The 17,078-nt window shown below is 47.4% G+C and overlaps 1 protein-coding gene across 1 annotated transcript in view; it reads left to right on the top strand.

The window, feature by feature from the left end:
- Nucleotides 1–17,078, top strand: part of RGS6 (regulator of G protein signaling 6) — a 574,818-nt gene that overhangs the window by 461,265 nt on the left and 96,475 nt on the right. Inside the window, exons 4-6 of the mRNA XM_082648649.1 lie at nt 12,572–12,622; nt 15,601–15,707; nt 16,988–17,039. Coding sequence (XP_082504775.1) covers nt 12,572–12,622; nt 15,601–15,707; nt 16,988–17,039 — 210 coding nt within the window. The remainder of the gene's footprint in view (nt 1–12,571; nt 12,623–15,600; nt 15,708–16,987; nt 17,040–17,078) is intronic.

Genomic DNA, 17,078 nt, shown 5'->3' with positions numbered 1-17,078 from the left:
AGAAGTCAAGCCAGACTCCTCTTGTTCTCACGCTCCGTGTCCCGTGCATTAGAGGGGACCAGGAGCCCTGCCTCTGAGACAGACCCGGGACCCATTTGCTCCTCTCCATCTCGCTGCCACCACAGAGCCCAGCCAGCATTAGATTTCTCACCCACTGAAAACAGGTGCTGGCTGGTCTCCTGCTTCTCTTGGCCCTCTGCAATCCCTTTTCCACCCAGCAGCCAAAGAGATCATTTAAAAACACACAAAACCCTCCCCTACTCCAGCCCTCCAGAGGCTTCCAGAGGGTGCGACCCCTCCCTCTCCCATCTCCCCTCCAGGCGCCCGTGCCTTCCTTCTGCAGGTTCCCACGTCACTGCTGTTCCTCCAGATGCACCACTGCATCCTTCCTGCTGCTCAGGCCTCCGTGTAAATGTCACCTCACTCACCTCCCTGTCTTCACAGCCCCCAGTCCCCTCTCCCCGTCACCCCATTTTGTCTTCACTATTGCACTGTTTTTTCTTACCTAAATGCCGGAGACAGAAAAGGAGTTAGGGATTTCAGGAGGAAAGAGTGCGGCAGGGAAGGCGGGCGGTGTGGCTTGGCTGCCACCTGCTCCCCCGTGGGCTGTGCCCCCGTTTCCTACTGATGAAGTGTTATCCGGATCCCGCCCCCGCCCTCAGCAAGGTCAGGACACACAGGCCTCTGACCGGCTCCTGTCACTCCTGCCACTGCTTCTGTTTTGTGGTCCTCAACGCCCACCCCTTCAGACAGCCAAGTCCCAAGGACTCAAGGCCGTTGCTGGGAGTGGGGTCAAGGGGGAGGTGTCCTTGGAGGCAAGATGGCAGCAGGCCCCAGAGAAGCCCAAGGCCGCACCCTCCCCTGAAGGACGACAGGGAGGGGAAACAGTGGTGGTGTCCTGTGCATGAGCCCCTCTGGGTTTGGGGCGCCTCGCTGAAGGCAGCTGAGCAGGGATCCGGGACGGTAGCCAGCAGCAGAGGTGTAGGGGATGCAGGCTGACCAAACAGTTACATCACCTCCCAAGGCCAACTGCAGGAAGGGACCACAGCACTGCTGGCAGTGGCCATGAGGCCCGGGTTGAGGGAGGGATGGGGGGAAAGGCCAGCATCCTGACGCCAGGAAGGCATGAGCTCATTCCCTGGCAGCTCTGACATCATCTCCCTGTAGCTTTTAAGCCTGATTCTTTTTCTGATTCATGCTTGACTCTCAGCCCCTGGTGACTGGCTCAGTGCTTTGCACCTAAGTGACGCCAGAGCGTGCTGTGACTTTTGCCCTTCTAGGACTCTTTTCCCTTTCACAGCGACTTGCTGTTCCAGTCTGCCTATAAATGTTAGCTGTCACGTGATGCCATTGGTGTGGTTGCTTTGGATGGCTTTGTTCTTGGCCGTACATCCAGTGCTTTCCTCCTCAATCTTCTGTTTCTCACTGATCCTAAGCACCTCCTTCTCTGTGAACCTTCTCCCGACACTGGGTGGGCTGGAATTACATGCTCTTTCTGTGGCCCAAAGCATCCCACAAACACTCCAGTCTAGCCCTTGCAGCCTGCCAGTGCCCTTTTTTGTTTAAGGACAGAGCCGTCTTAATCATCACTGCAGATAAATGAATGAAAGTGGTCCAGTCAGTAGTAATGGCAGTAATAATAATGATGATGATAAAGCCAGCACATGCTGGTCATGTGCTCTGCACTGAAGGACACAGGGCTGAACTTTTTACAGGAATCATCCCATGCCCACACTCTCAGACTGTGCTTTTATCATATCTTAGAGAAACTGAAGCTTAGCAAGAGTAAGGCACATCCCCAAGGTCACAGAGCTGGCGGGAGGGGAAACCTGGATTCAGACACAGGCTGCTTGCCTCGTGGCCACTCCTGTGGGAGATGCCAGGCTAAGGGCTTGGCTGTAGCTGGGATGGAGAAGGAGAGATGTTGGGGTTCCTTGGGGTTCTTCTGACGTTTTGCCTCAGGAACTGGAAATTGAACTGGGAGTAGATCCCCTACTGATAGAGAAGGTCCCAGACCAAATTTTAAAAGGATGGGTTCATTCATCTCAATGAAACAGAGAAGCTTGAGAGATGGAAACTAGAGCCAGCTCTGAACTGTCTAGTCTAGGCCTGCAGCACAGGCCCAGGGAAGAGCCGGGAGAAAGGCTTGATTCCTACTTGAGGCTCTCTGATCAGGAGATCAGTCCCAGGCCACATTCCACTCTGGGCTGATAGAGGTGTGTATCACCTATAAGTGGAAAGGAACCAAAATGGCCATTGAGCAGTGTGCCCAGTCGGCACCCAGAACTACGCTAAGTGCCCACCTCCATTTCCTTATTTAAATACTCATAACACAGTCTGAGGTAGATTCTGTGATCGACCCATTTTGCAAGTGGGTAAACTGGGGCTCAGGGTGGTTGAGTTAACTCGTCCAAGGTGATGAACTAGCAAATTGCAGAGCCGGGCGGGATTTGAACCCAGGTCTGTTTACAAAAGCCGAGTGTGTTCCATGAAGCCAGAGCTCCAGGGTACCGGAGCTGGCATTAGTGCAACACCAATCAAGTCTTTGTCCAAGCACCTGTGTGTCCCAGACTCCGCTTGAAACCTGGCCTGCTCGCACTGCCTGCTATGCACACCTTGCCCGTCCCAAGGTGGTGGCAGGTGTCCAGCACACTCTGCAGACTTAAGCCTTAAAGCACGCTGGGGAAGTGTGTCAGCATTATTCCCTAACAGTGCGGTTAGATGGGTCAGATTCCAGGTAAAGTGACTGCAGCCTGCAGACCTGGGCGTCACAAAGGCTCCCTCTCCTACTCCCCTCAAGAAAGCCTTAACCCCTCAAATGAATTTAAATACAAATGTTCACAAACCACATTTCAGGTTCAAATGTGCACAAATGAGATGGCCATTAGACAACACTGGAAGGCAGTAAAGCCCCTGACACCTTCCAGCCCTCCTGGAAAGGCTCAGGACACCTGGCGTTCGCTCACTTCTCCCCAGAAGCTGCAAATCTGCTTATTTGGTTTTCATTTCTGCCTTTGGATTGAGCGCGAGGCGGTCATGGGAGCAGCCACCCGCCGGGAGCAGAGGCTACACCCACAGTGGCCGAGACTCGCCATCTCCCTGCGTGAGGCCCATCTGCGTAGCCGTATCCAACCTCCCCTTTAATAAGCTAAATCCCGGGTGTGCTCCTCCCGGCGCTGGACGCTTTTGATTGACAAAACTAATCTCTCCTCCACCCTCACGTCTGCCGCTGCCTGCATCCTCTTGCAAATCATGTACTTGGCTGCTGACAATTAGATAGAAGACTTGGGATTCGGACGCGGGAGGGTTATGAGGTTATGAATCAATCGTGGGAGCCCGAGTGAGATAACAAACCGGGGGAGCCCGTCCCAGACACCTTGCCGCAACACTCAGAGCCTCCCAGTTGATTTATGAGTTGGTAATAACCTCGCCCAGTCTCCTGCCCTATTATTTTTTATAATGTGCGGGGAAGCGGGAAAGTGCCGTCTGAGCGGGGGAGGGGGGGGTGGGGGGGGTTGGGGGGGCTGGCGGGAGAAAGTCCACCAGGGGGTTCCCGTCGGCCGGGCTGGCTGTCTTTCCTGCTGTGTACGCTGTGAGTCGCTGAGGGGCGCAGTTGCCACGTGCCCGCGGAGGCCGGCAAGCCGATGTGCCTGGCCTGGAAGAAGACCCCAGGGAGGTGGGCCCGGCCTGCCCTGCTTTAGGACGGGATAAGGCAGTGATGCTTGGGTATCACTGGGTTCAAAATGACAGTCTTGTGTGTCTGGATTTAATTGTTCCAAACTGTTTGAGTCAGACTGACACAAAAGCCTCCGGTTTAGAAGGGAGAATCGCAGGCTGGATCAAAGCCAGTCGCAGGCAGTTTGAACTCTGCAGCCTGGGAGCCAGTGAGGCCAACAGCAAGGACAGGTGAGAGGAGGAAGGGGCACCAGGTCTTTCTGCCTCGAGAAGAGAGTTGAAGACTTCACCTCTCCTTCTACTCGTTGTCCTCTCTAGGTGCCAGCCAGGGTTGAACGAGGAGGAGGCAGTTCAGACTGCTGCCTAATGGGTTTTGTTTTTTTTTTTTTTGGAGGTATAGTTGATTTACAATATTGTGTTAATTTCAGGTATACAGCAAAGTGATTCAGATATATATATATATTCTTTTAAAATTCTTTTCCATTAAAGTTTATTACAAGATATTGAATATAATTCCCTGTACTATGCAGTGAATCCTTGTTGTTTATATATTTGCCTTATATATATATACATATATATATATTTTTTTTTTTGCTGTACGCGGGCCTCTCACTGTTGTGGCCTCTCCTGTTGCGGAGCACAGGCTCCGGACGCTCAGGCTCAGCGGCCATGGCTCACGGGCCCAGCCGCTCCGCGCATGTGGGATCTTCCCGGACCGGGGCACGAACCCGCATCCCCTGCATCGGCAGGCGGACTCTCAACCACTGCGCCACCAGGGAAGCCCTGCCTTATATTTTTTAAGGCATTCATTTGTTGAGACTTAAAATTTAACAAGGAGAGGTGTGGCTTTTGAAAGAAAGTGTCAATGGGTGGAAAACCCTGAACCTTTCCTCTAAAGCAGTAGTTGCAAAAGGCCCAACCAAGGTTGGTGCTGGTCTGTGATGAAGTTTCCATGGGCCATAAAAAATGGAGAAAAAAATTTTAAATGTAATGAATATGTGCATATGAATGGATATGTATTATGTGATGCCCATTTGAATATAACTATTGATCAATGAGCGTTTATAAACCCCAGCTTCATGCCAGGTCTTTGCTTGGTGCCAGAGATAAACAGTATAACAGAGTCCTGCTCTCTCAGAACTATAGTTATGGGTTGAATTGTGTCATCCCCAAAATTTATATGTTGTGGTCCTAACCTCTGATAACCTCAGAATGTGACCTTATTTGGATACAAGGTTGTTGCATGTGTAATTAGTTACGATAAACTAGTTTAGGGTGGGCCATGATCCACTATGCCCTTATAAAAAGGGGAAATTAGACACAGAGGCATACATACAGGGATAACGCCACGTGAAGGTGAAGGCAGAGATGGGGGTAATGCTTCTACAAGACAAGGCACACCAAAGACTGTCAGCAAAGCATCAGAAGTGAGGGGAGAGGCTGAGACAACTCCCTCACAGCCCTCAGGGGAACCAGCTCTGCCCACACCTGGATCTTGGTCTTCCTGTCTCCAGAACTGTGAGACAATACATTTCTGTGGTTTAAGCTGCTCAGTTTGTGGTACTTTGTCAGGCAGTCCCAGGAAACTGATACAGAGAGGGAAGCAGACACTGACCAAATCATCACGCTGTAGATGTCTAGTTCCAAACCCAGATAAGTGCTCCAAGAGAAGGTGCTCACTTCCTGGAAAATGTCCTCCAGAGGAGCAAAGCCGCAAAAGCTGCCAGGCGGGGGTCCCACCCCCTCCACGAGGCCCTGTCAGCCTCCTGAAGTTTGCCTGCTGCAACTCCCTCCTTTGTTTCTCCTTCTGTCCAACAAGCTGTCCATCAGCAGATCCCTTCCTGAAAGCATCAGAAGACATTTGAGATTCTCTAAGGCGTAAAATGAAGAAGCAGGCAAATGACAAGAAGTTCAAGTTGCCGCTGCTTTTCTGAGCCACGCCGATGACTTGGTGAGACACTTGGCTCCAATACGAATGTAAAACACAGACTCTCTCCGTAGCTCATGTGTGTTTTGCTTACTATGTTCCAGGAGCTGTGCTGGCATTGCACATATAGCATCTCCTTTAACCCCAGAGCCTAAGCAGCAGGTCCTTTTATTACTGTCCTCATTTTCATATGAGGAAATGAGGGCACAGAGCAGGTAGGTTACCTAATAATAAACAGGCCATTTCAGCAAAACCATGGGCCAGGCTTTTGGAGAGAGTTTTGTATACGTGACCTTGTTTTATCCTGGAAGTAGGTGGGATTTCCCCCAGGTGACCCATGAAAATGGAGATTGGGGTGGGTGGTAATTAAAGGACCTGCCCAGGATCACACAACTTGGAAATGGCATACCATGAGTTGAGCTCCTATCCGCCTGACTTTATAAACAATGTGCTTTATTGCTTCATATGCTTGGGAAGCAAGTGTATATCTGTTAAATTTGTCACCATTTTCCTTGGAAAAACTCAAGCCCATTGCCAAACAATACCTCTCAAAAAATGCCACTAGACTTTTTATCACGCTAGTTCTGCCACCTGTATTTCCTTCTATCTACTGCCAGCTATTCGTTGTGTCCGCCCCCTCCAAAACCCAGTTGAACATTTGCTCACAAGCTTTCTCTGCTAGCTAATTGTGCATCTTTTATTGTTTTTTAACAAAGTCATAAAAGAATGGTCTAAAGTTGTTAAAAACTTCCCTACTTAGGGTGTCCTTCAATTCATCTGCAAAATGGAGATAATAATCTATTTACACCATATAATTATTGTAGTAGAATCATTCCAAGGCTGGAATATAGAAAGTGCTCAATAAATTATTAGCTCAATAGCTGACAGTAATAATTATTATTATCACTAAATTAGTGTCTGTACTTCAAGGAAGAAATAGAGTACAGAAGATAACTTTTCCAATTATTCTTCTATGTACTAGGAAAGTTATTCAGAGATACGGGGGGCAGAATGGTGTAGTGGAAATAATATTTCACATGAGACTGCCCGTATTCCAAGATTGGCTCTATTAGGTACTAGCATGTGACCTGGGGCCTCTCTGGGCCTAATCTTTAAAACAGGTATAAGAGTTATTATATTTTACATAGTTATTGTCAAGATGCTGTGTGACAACAGGGTTAAGTGTCCAGCTGTGGCCTGGTGCACAGTGGGCACTGGGGAATGTCATCCTTCTTGGCGGGCTTTGGCCTGCACGTGGCACCTGCATGCGTGGTGAGGTGGCACAAAGCTACCCGCTCTACTCACAGGTGCAGCAGAGACCTTGGCAGATACGTGAACATCCAATGGAAGACAGAGTCATAACCTTGCCTAAGGAGTACTGTGAGCTCGCTCACGGCAGGAACTGTCTTTTTTTTTTTTTTGAGGTACGCAGGCCTCTCACTGCCGTGGCCTCCCCCGCCGCGGAGCACAGGCTCCGGACGCACAGGCCCAGCAGCCACGGCTCACGGGCCCAGCCGCTCCACGGCACACAGGACCCTCCCAGACCGGGGCACGAACCCGTGTCCCCCGCATCGGCAGGCGGACTCCCAACCACTGCGCCACCAGGGAAGCCCAGAAACTGTCTTATCCTTGGTTGAGCTCCAGAAAAATAGTTTACTCAAGTGGAAGTGGCTTTCTCCAGTGGGGAGGACTGATGAGTAAGTTATCAATTGCTTCAGTTACCAGAACCATGATATATAAGCTACGAAGTTGCAGGTAACTTGAAATTTGCAGGTGACTGGAAGCCGTCTTTTGTCAAGTTTGCATAATCTAATTTGGGCTCAGATTGATACAAAACTTTGGGGAAAATGAAGGAAGGGTTTCATTGTAGGATCTGCTTGGGTTTTGACTTATTTCAAAAGAAGATCCAGGTATCCCTCATTCTTTAGGGGAGCTTAAAACGCCAGAAGCCAAGCCCAGAATAGAACACTTTTATAGTAAGGGTCTCCCCCAAGCCAGAAAGAACTTTCTGAAATCTCGGAAGATCTTACCAGCTTACTCAAATCCAGTTTATATTGATCTAGAGTTAATACAACTTGGGAAGAGGTCACTGAGTCTCACGCTACCCAAGTAAACAAGTAAGCAAACCCCAGGGAGCGGTGCTGGGGGTCACCCTTTGTCCAGGACTGTGGTGAACAGCCCTATTAGAGTCTACAGAAGGCCACTCCGAGGCTCAGAGCCAGCCAGATGGCCAGACGGCGACCAGTTTGAGGCCCATGACCAAGCCGCCTGCTCTGTACTCCTCAGGAGGGAAGACAGCTTTGCGAGTCCTGCCTTCATCCCTCTGCCCTTTCCCCAGAGTGGAGCGAGAGCACAGGGCCTGGGGCAGCAGAAGGCTGTGCTCCATATACCCTCTCTACTTGGGTCTGTAGCCCTGGCTCTCCACGTTCGCACCACTTCAGGCTCAGAGGCCAATTCTTCCCTCTCTTCTCCTTAACACAAAAGGATTTTTCTCAGTGCAAAAGTAATATGTGAATGTTCTATGAACTCCAAATGATAAGGAAATGTAAAGAACAGAAATTTCCCATAATTTGACCCTCGCCTCTCCCCAAGATAACCTAAATTTAACAGTTTAAATATACTTCCAGGGCTTCCCTGGTGTCACAGTGGTTAAGAATCCGCCTGCCCATGCAAGGGACATGGGTTCGAGCCCTGGTCCGGGAAGATCCCACACGCCGTGGAGCAACTAAGCCCATGCGCCACAATTACTGATCCTGGGCTCTAGGACCCATGAGCCACAATTACTGAAGCCCGCGCACCTAGAGCCTGTGCTCCACAACAAGAGAAGCTACCGTAACGAGAAGCCCGCAGACTGCAACGAAGAGTAGCCCCCGTTCACCACAACTAGAGAAAGCCCACACACAGCAACAAAGACCCAATGCAGCCAGAAATAAATAAATAAAACAAATAAATAAATATACTTCCAGAACTTTTCTCCTCCACATTTGTATATATCTATACATATGTAAGTAATAGAATACAAATATATATATTTTCTATTGTAAAAATGTCATTTTACGATATACACTGTTCTCAGTATGCTTTTTCATTTAATGCAGTAGGTGTTCAATAAATATTTGTTGTATGGATGAGCCATAATTTATGTATTGAATCCCCAAGTTGTGTCCAAAGGCCCTGCCAATAAACATAATTATAAACACATATAAGACATCATTGAAATACGGGCTTACAACACATACAGAAACATAAAGCATGCCTGCGTATAATAAATGTGTACTGAACTATATTAACCATCCATGCAGGTTGTGAAGAAGTGTTTCAGGTGCCCTCTGGTGTATTTCATGGATATTCCTAGTATAAATGTTGATAAATTAGCCTCAAAAAGAAAACTTTCAGCCAAATGTTGTGGGATCTTTGGGAATAAAGAGCAGCTATCATGCACTTGTTCTTAATGTTTTTATACTGGCTTTAAGTCCTTGGCAGGCAGGACAGCTTGGCAAAGATAAGAACCAGAATCCAATAGTAGTAACAAAAGGCAACAATCAGTTTTAGATAGAACAGAATAAAAAAGTCTGCTGCAAATTCTCATAAGAATAAGAAGGAAAGAATGATTGGGAGAAGGAGGAAAGAAGGAAGAAACGAAAGAGAAAAGAGAAGAATAAAAATGTTTTCTCCTGGGCTTCCCTGGTGGTGCAGTGGTTGAGAGTCCGCCTGCGATGCAGGGGACACGGGTTCGTGCCCGGGTCTGGGAAGATCCCAGATGCCGCGGAGCGACTGGGCCCATGAGCCATGGCCGCTGAGCCTGCGCGTCCAGAGCCTGTGCTCCACAGCGGGAGAGGCCACAACAGTGAGAGGCCCGTGTGCCACAAAAAAAAAAAAAAAAAAAAAGTTTTCTCCTGATGGTTATTTGGACTATTCTTGCCTGGTTCTACAGTGTAATAATTGTAGGTCTTATAAAGGACATAATATTATGACAGATTTCCCTTCCTTACTTGTTCCTGAGGCTGAACCTGCAACGGTTTACTGCCTGCTCACAAGGCTGAGGCTGGCCCTTCCTGGATTAGTCCAATGAAGCCTAAAATACCCCACGCCCACGAGAATGAGACTGTCCACAGCCCCAGACATCGTTGTGTGTGCTCAGGTCCCCCAAGCAGTGCCCATGCCTGTCAGGGATGGCGGTGGCGTGGGTGCTGCTACAGACTGAAGACAGTGGCCTGGACAGCCAAGGGCAGCAGCCCAGCCCCACTAGGGCCTGAGGACGGTTACACGCGTCCCCAGATGAGACAGTGACTGTCATGGTGGCTACACCAGCGACAGGAAACCCAGGTCTGTGGTTCCCGCAGTGCTAGGCGAGAAGGCCAGGAGCTTTTGTGACTTTCACTTCTTTACCAAAAACAATGCTTACATGTGATCCTTCGGCTCTGTGAATGCAAACTGGAGCCTGGGGGACTGGGAAGAACAATTAGGCCGGACATGAGTGCAGAAAGCCAAAGGGGGTAGAAACCCAGACAATGGTACCGAAGGCTGGGGTGAGGTGGAGGGGGGAGCGGATATGATAGCAAGGAAGGAGTTTCAATGTGAATGAATACTAATTAGTGACATGGATATTAATGATGACAGTAATTAACAGGGGAAAGGAAGGGCTGTCATTGTCCCAGGGTGACTAATCAATCTTGGCAGGTGATAAATAATGGTGCAGCAAGCTCAGCAGAAAGATAATCCTCTTGCCCGGGGGAGAGCTGTTGCTGATGCTGGAAACCTCTCCGTTTCTAGGCAACCCACAAAAAAAAGGACTGTTTTTCTTTTGAGGGAAAAACAGGTTAGAGTCTCTCCCCCCAACCCCCAACTCGGGATTACAGTTTGTATTTGATTTCTGCTTTGTTCTTCATTTCCTAGGACAAATGTTGAACTTGTATAATTTGGAGGAAGTGGACACACACACACACACACACACACACACACGGAAACATACTCTCCTTTTCTCTCTAAGAATGTGAATGAAAAGGAGTGTTTTTGATCCAAAGTTTAGTTCATAGATGCCATCTGGGAGAAGGAGTGGGGAAATGCTTAGAAGTCTTGCTTTTGAGGTTGAAATGCAGGGAACTTGCAGGGCCATGTCAGTGGAGGCTAGTCCTGGGATTGGGGGACAGCACAGAAAGGGCAGGACAGTCTACTGTGCAGGGTTCATTCACCTTCCAGAGAGCCAGAGAGAAACAAAATATCTAGGTACTCAGGCCTGTACTGGTCTCACTTCTGAACCCCAGTCAAATTTCTGAGCAATTTTAATCCTGGAAAAAGGGCAATACTCGTTCAACCCCTCTGCTGGGGTTTCCAGTGTTTTCGCTGGGAGTCCATCCCAGGAGAGCTTCTGGCACTCCCTCTCCCTCACGCCATGCCTCAGACCCATGACAAGACTCGGATATCTAGAAATGCTGCCCTTTTCAGGCTGTTTTCCATCAAACGTTTCATCCTGAGGTGACAAAGCCACCTTTGAAGATCTGAACTGGTTTAAAGTGAGATTTTGGGGTGACAAAGGTAGATTGCACAGAAGTTCAGAACCTCCCAGAAAATTGGACTCTACCCACACATGAACTGCACTGGCCTAAGAACACTGGTTCTAGGTGCCACATTTAAAGGGAGGCAAACAAAAGCAAATATATTCTGAGAATTGTGAACAAAATGAGGAGGGACCCCAGATCATGTCATCAGAAGAAACAGCTGAGGAATCCAGGCATGTTTCACCTGGAGGGGAGGAAACTCAAGGAGAACATTGATAATACGTTGGACTGACTGTCCAAATAGTTGAAGGATTGTCTCACAGAGTGAGAGGTCTGAGTTCGTTTTTCTGTCATCAGAGGGCAAAACTAAGACCAAAGAGAGGAATTCAGAGAAGGGCAAATTTCTGTGGAGAGAAATCGAAGATGATTTAACTGGGACAGGTTGGCCAACAGGAAATTTGTGAGTTTCCAGGCACTAGGGTTTTTCCAAATGGAAATTACAGCACCTCTTGTCCAGGGTGTTGTGGATGGGGCTTGTGTATTGGCTAGGGTTGGAGTAAATAAGCTTTAAAAGTCCCTTCTGATTCTTAAGATTTTATGTTAGTTATGGCATTACTAGATGCCAAAACAGATAACCCTCAAATATCCGGGGCTCAACATGACCAAGTTTATTTTTCAATCAGGTCACCCAAATGGGCCTCAATCTTCATGTCTGTTCAGGATCCCAGGCTCCTTCCACACATGGCTCTGCCCTCCCCATGGCCCCTGGAGTTCTCTCCATTCAGCCAGCAGATGGAGATGAATGGTGTGGAGTGTGGAGGGTCACACAGGAGTTTTATGGTCTGAGTCTGGAAATTGCTTATGGCATTTCCACCCACATTCCATTGTCAGAACTCAGTGCATACCCAGCTGCAGGAGAGTCTAGAAATGTAATCTAGCTGTGGCCCAGGGGATAGAGGAGAGAGGTTTTGGCGAACACATAGAAGCTTCTCCCACAGACACAGGGGCTTATTCATTCCGGATGAGCCCAGGCCAGAGGAAATTAGAGATTTTTTTCAGGAACCTGTGAGGTCATCTGTGTTGGGCAGGCCTCGTCAGTTGAGGATAGTGAGATAAAAGGAGTCTCCTCCCTCAGGAAATGGTCTGGGGCCAGGCGTGATAAGACTTCCTCTAGCCTGTCATCAAAATATGTATTCTCAGGAAGGCCCCTCCAGAAGCGCCCTAGGGAAATGTGGATACAAGACCATCCTGAGTCATCAGAAGTGGACTTTGGGGGGGAAATAATGGGACTGTGACTACAGAAGCATACTAATGGATGGAATGGGTTGGTTAGGATGGAAAAGTGTCACTGTTACCTAGCTCTCCAGGTGTGTGCTAATTGGAATTAGGAGTCTCTTGGGTAACCATGTTTCTTCTGGCACAGAGTTAAACATCCATGAGGTCTTCAGTTGACATTGCTTTATCCTTGCAGGTACTGACATTGTGCAGTGGCTTATGAAGAACCTCTCCATTGAGGACCCAGGTACCTGACCCTTGACCCTGACTTTACCCCCATGATATTAGTGACCAACCCACAACCAAATTCCAAACCAGATTCTCCTGCCCTCCTGAGAACTGGGCTTATACATGTGAATTCCAAGATGTAGAATCCCTCTATTTACAAATAGAATTAATTTATTTTCTCCACTGAATTCCTATCTTTAAATTTAAATCACCCTTGGAGGAAATGAGCAACTATTTAGAATGCCAGAGAGCCCAATACAATAACATGGGAAATGAGATGGACTCTGGTTAGCCACAGCAATTAAAGATAAGTTGTAGCACAGTCGTCACGGAACAGCCTTCTAGAGCCAGCTCTTAAAATTAGATTGCCTGATCCACAATTAAGAGGTTTAATTATTCGCTAAGACTCCTTCTCTTCTCTGCTTCTGCAAGAAGTGAAGGAATGATTTTTTTTTCAGCTTTAATTGTGCGATGCAGTTACCTCACCAGGAAAGCAACAGCAAACCCTGGCCAGTAAAACGGTTTCCAAATCTGTCCTCCCACCAGCAAATAAGCAGTAAAATTTATTTTCATAGCAGAATTAGAAAATGCAGGGTTCCAGAGTAAAATGAAAATTCTAGATGAGAAAACTTTTCTGAATTTATTATATACTCCCCATCTTAACTAAGTATTCTTGCTGCCTGAAGGTCATATTTACAGACATCCACTAATGTATTCCGATGTTCTTGGGGATTAGACCTATTTGCCTCAAATTGAATGCCCTTCAATTGCTATGCTTTTTAAAGATTTTTTTCAAGTGCCCATTCTAGGTGTCTGACCTTCAGCTGTGATTCCTTGCCGGGGTCAGTATGTCAGCTCGGTCATTCCTATATTTTAATCTGATGCTCCTAATAGACTATTGACTATGAAACAATACAACTTACATAGAGTTCAATTAAACATAGGCGCCAGAAATCTGAGTGCCAGAAAAGCAGGTCATGAACGGAACACTAGCCTTTTTCCCCATCATGATTAATGGCCACTTTCATGAGTAGTGGAAATTCTTAACTCTAGTCAAGTTCTTAATCCTCAGGGGGAAACTATGAATGCTAATCCTTTTAAGGAAAAAAAAAACAAATCAACTACCCTACGTGTTTGCCTTACACAGCCTGGACTTCTGATGGTCCACTTGTGAAAACTGGACTGAATAAGTCTCTACCAGTTCATTTACATGTATGTAGAGTCACCCTTCTTCGTGGTGGTCTCTTCTCTTCCAAGAGCACTGTTTTCTTTGCCCTTCTAAAACAGTCATCCTATTTCTGACAAGTATTTTATCGTTATCATCAGTGGTGATAGTAGCAGCAGTAATGGTACATTCAGAGAACCCTGAACCCCCTAGTGGTAGAACAGGCTTCAGGAATCCACTGGTGCTGGTACGAGAAGCTTCTGTGAAAGGTCCCGAATGATAAGAGTCTTATCTATGACGGTCTATTATACTTTGATGCCCTTGGGAGGACATGAAGGTGTTGGGACCTGTCTGGGCTTCTGAGAAGTAGATGAGCAGGAGAAGTTAAGAACAATTCACCAGCAGAAATGAGGCAAACAAAAGCCCTGGGAAGGTGGGTATCCAACATCTCTTCTTCCTTCCCATCTGCCACATCTCCAAGCGAAAGCCTTTTGAAGAATGAAGTGAGACTTCTAGCTCCTAGATTGGTGACATGAAAGTCCCCTTCTTACTGGATTGTACTCTTCCTTCCCTGGAGAAGGAGCAGTTGCAGGTGATGAAACTTCCCTTTTCTGCTGGACCCATGGTTCTTGAAGCATATAGACTTCAAAAGCCAGCTGGTCACCACTAAGCAAGTAAAATACAATTCCATTCATTCTGATTCTCCCAGTTACAAGTGTACACTCCTTCCAGAGGAGAAGAGCAGGTTCTAACTATGCAAAATGGCTGGATTATATACAACCTCTTGAAAGTTGTAGCATTGTCACGGAACAGCCTTCTGGAGCCAGCTCTTAAAATTACATTGCCTGATCCACAACTGAGGTTTAATTATTTGCTAAGACTCTTGAAGAGTTTGCAAATAAAACCAATACAAGTCACTTTGAAAAATTCAGAGCTTATGAAATTAATAATTCCTAGAGACTCCCTGAGTGTGTCAAATAATTTCTACAGCCAAAAATTAGTTTTTATCAGTTAGAGTACTTTTATATTTGTGCAAGATTATCATGTATGATAGAACCATTTAGATTTCTTTTTTCTTAGCTCTGCTCAGAGTAAATAGAAATTTGTAACCATTTATGTGAATCTATTTATGGCTGGTGCTAAAGTAACAAAACAACAGGTTGATTGTGGCAAAAATATAAGTATTTCTATTAGGTTGGCCTCCCTGGGCTACTGCCCACCGCACTGCCTGCCCATCCTCCAATTCTCTAAGATACTGAGCTTTCCCTCTACGTCCGTAAAAGAAGGGTAACACACTCCTCATCGCTGGCGGGACTGTCATGTCCGGAAATGCAGTGTGAGTCCGAAGACTCTATGGGCTGCGTGCTCATTGCTGGTGGTGACTTTAAAAAAAAAGAAAGGATGAAACTAAAAATATGAATCAGGGCTGCCAGCACTTACTGAGCACTTACCCTGCACCAGACTGCTAAGCACTTTATGTGAAGCATCTCATTTAATTAAATACAGGCTTATCCACACCAAAGCCCATGGTCTTAGCTGGGAAGGTGGACTTTCTTCTGGAAGCTTTAGGGGCATTAACAATGTCAGAGCTAGGACCCAGGGGATCCAGACGCATGTGGCCCTCCCCAACCATTGACATCTCCCCCCCGGCCCAGTGCAGCCCTATCGGAAGCTATCAATCAGCCAATCATGCAGTGATCTGGGGGTGATGATAGTTGACTTCCGGTTGCCTTTCTGCTCCCCCCACCCCGCCCCACTTACATTTCAGCTAAGTAGCCCTGCATTCTGACAGCTTCCTAATTACGTCTCTGTCTTCTGCCCTGTCCCTGAAGTTGAAGCAATACACTTGGGAAGCCTCGTGGCTGCCCAGGGCTACGTCTTCCCAATCTCGGACCACGTTCTCACCATGAAGGACGATGGCACCTTTTATCGTTTCCAGGTAGGGATGCAGCTTGTCCTCCTGAAGAAACTTTTCTCCTCATCATCATCTGATCTCAGATTAGAACTACCTAAAAAACTGACAGTATTTAAGGGAGCAACCCTTACCTCCCACCAGCACTGGGACAACCAAGCGAACTTTTGTCTGGGCCATTTGTTGCCCTACCCGCATAGTAGTAAAAATCCCTCATGGAGAACCTACTATTCACTGTGTGCTTTACACATTATCTCATTTATTCTGAAGAACAAACTTTGGGGGGATTAGTGTCTCCCATTTTACAGTTGGTAAAAGTGAGGTACTTGGAGAATTAACAGGGCATTGAGTAAATCCAGGGGACAGCCTTGATTTGAACCTAGGTCAGCCTGGTAGCAGAGTCCTTGATGTTTCTACTATATCATGCTGCCTTCATGGTGTGAAGTTTCCATTCACTACCTATTAACACTTCCCAGCCATTCCCACTCCTCAGATCCTGTCCCACAGTGAATTGGAGCAGAGGATAAGGGGTTGTGTCAAGATCTAACCTAAGGGTTTAGGAGTGGAGTTCTTCAGACAGGGTCAAAGGATGTCTAAGTCTGCTCAGCTGCCATAACAAAATACCACAGACTGGGTGGCTTAAACAGCAGAAATGTATTTCTCACGGTTCTGGCGGCTGGAAGTCTAAGATTTCCAAGTAGGGTTCAGTTTGTGAGGAGAGCTTTCATCCTGGCTTTCAGATGGTTGCTTCTTACTGTGTCCTCACAGGGTGGAGAGAGAGAGAGAGAGGTTGTTAGCTCTCTGGTGTTTCCTCTTATAGGGACACTAATCCTATCTGATCAGGGCCCCACCCTTATGATCTCATTTAACCTTAATTACTTCCTTACTTCACATACAGTCACACTGGGGGTTAAGGCTTCATCATAGAAATTTAGGAGGACACCATTCAGTCCTTGGCAAAGGGACAAAGGAACTTGGGGCTTGTGCCTCAGCGAACAGTGCTTGTCTGACTTCTGTATTAGACTTCTATTACCTCAGGATAAGAAGTTTTTGCCCGATAAACTGTTTCTCGTTTTTGCATTTATTTGGCTTACCTCAGGTTTCATTTCTCAACACCTAGATTAAAATGTTGACTGGCCTCCGCTGCATTAAGAACAGGAGAGAGTTAGGGTGCGGTGTCAGCACGTGGACAGAGCCTGTCATAGGGAGGGGTCCTCACTGGGTGCAGGGGAGGGCTGCCCCTGGGCCCCAGGCAGGGGAGGGCAAGTGCTAGCGTTCTGAGTCCTGACACCTGTGCTCTTTTGCAGGCCCCATACTTCTGGCCTTCGAACTGCTGGGAGCCTGAAAACACTGACTACGGTAAGCAGTGGAGCCACGGCCCACACTTAGTGTTACTCC

Source organism: Grampus griseus (genome assembly GCF_964374135.1).
Source record: "Grampus griseus genome assembly, chromosome: 2".
Classification (NCBI taxonomy): domain Eukaryota; kingdom Metazoa; phylum Chordata; class Mammalia; order Artiodactyla; family Delphinidae; genus Grampus; species Grampus griseus.
Note: the sequence above shows the minus strand (reverse complement) of the source record. Positions and strands in the feature narration are given on the sequence as shown.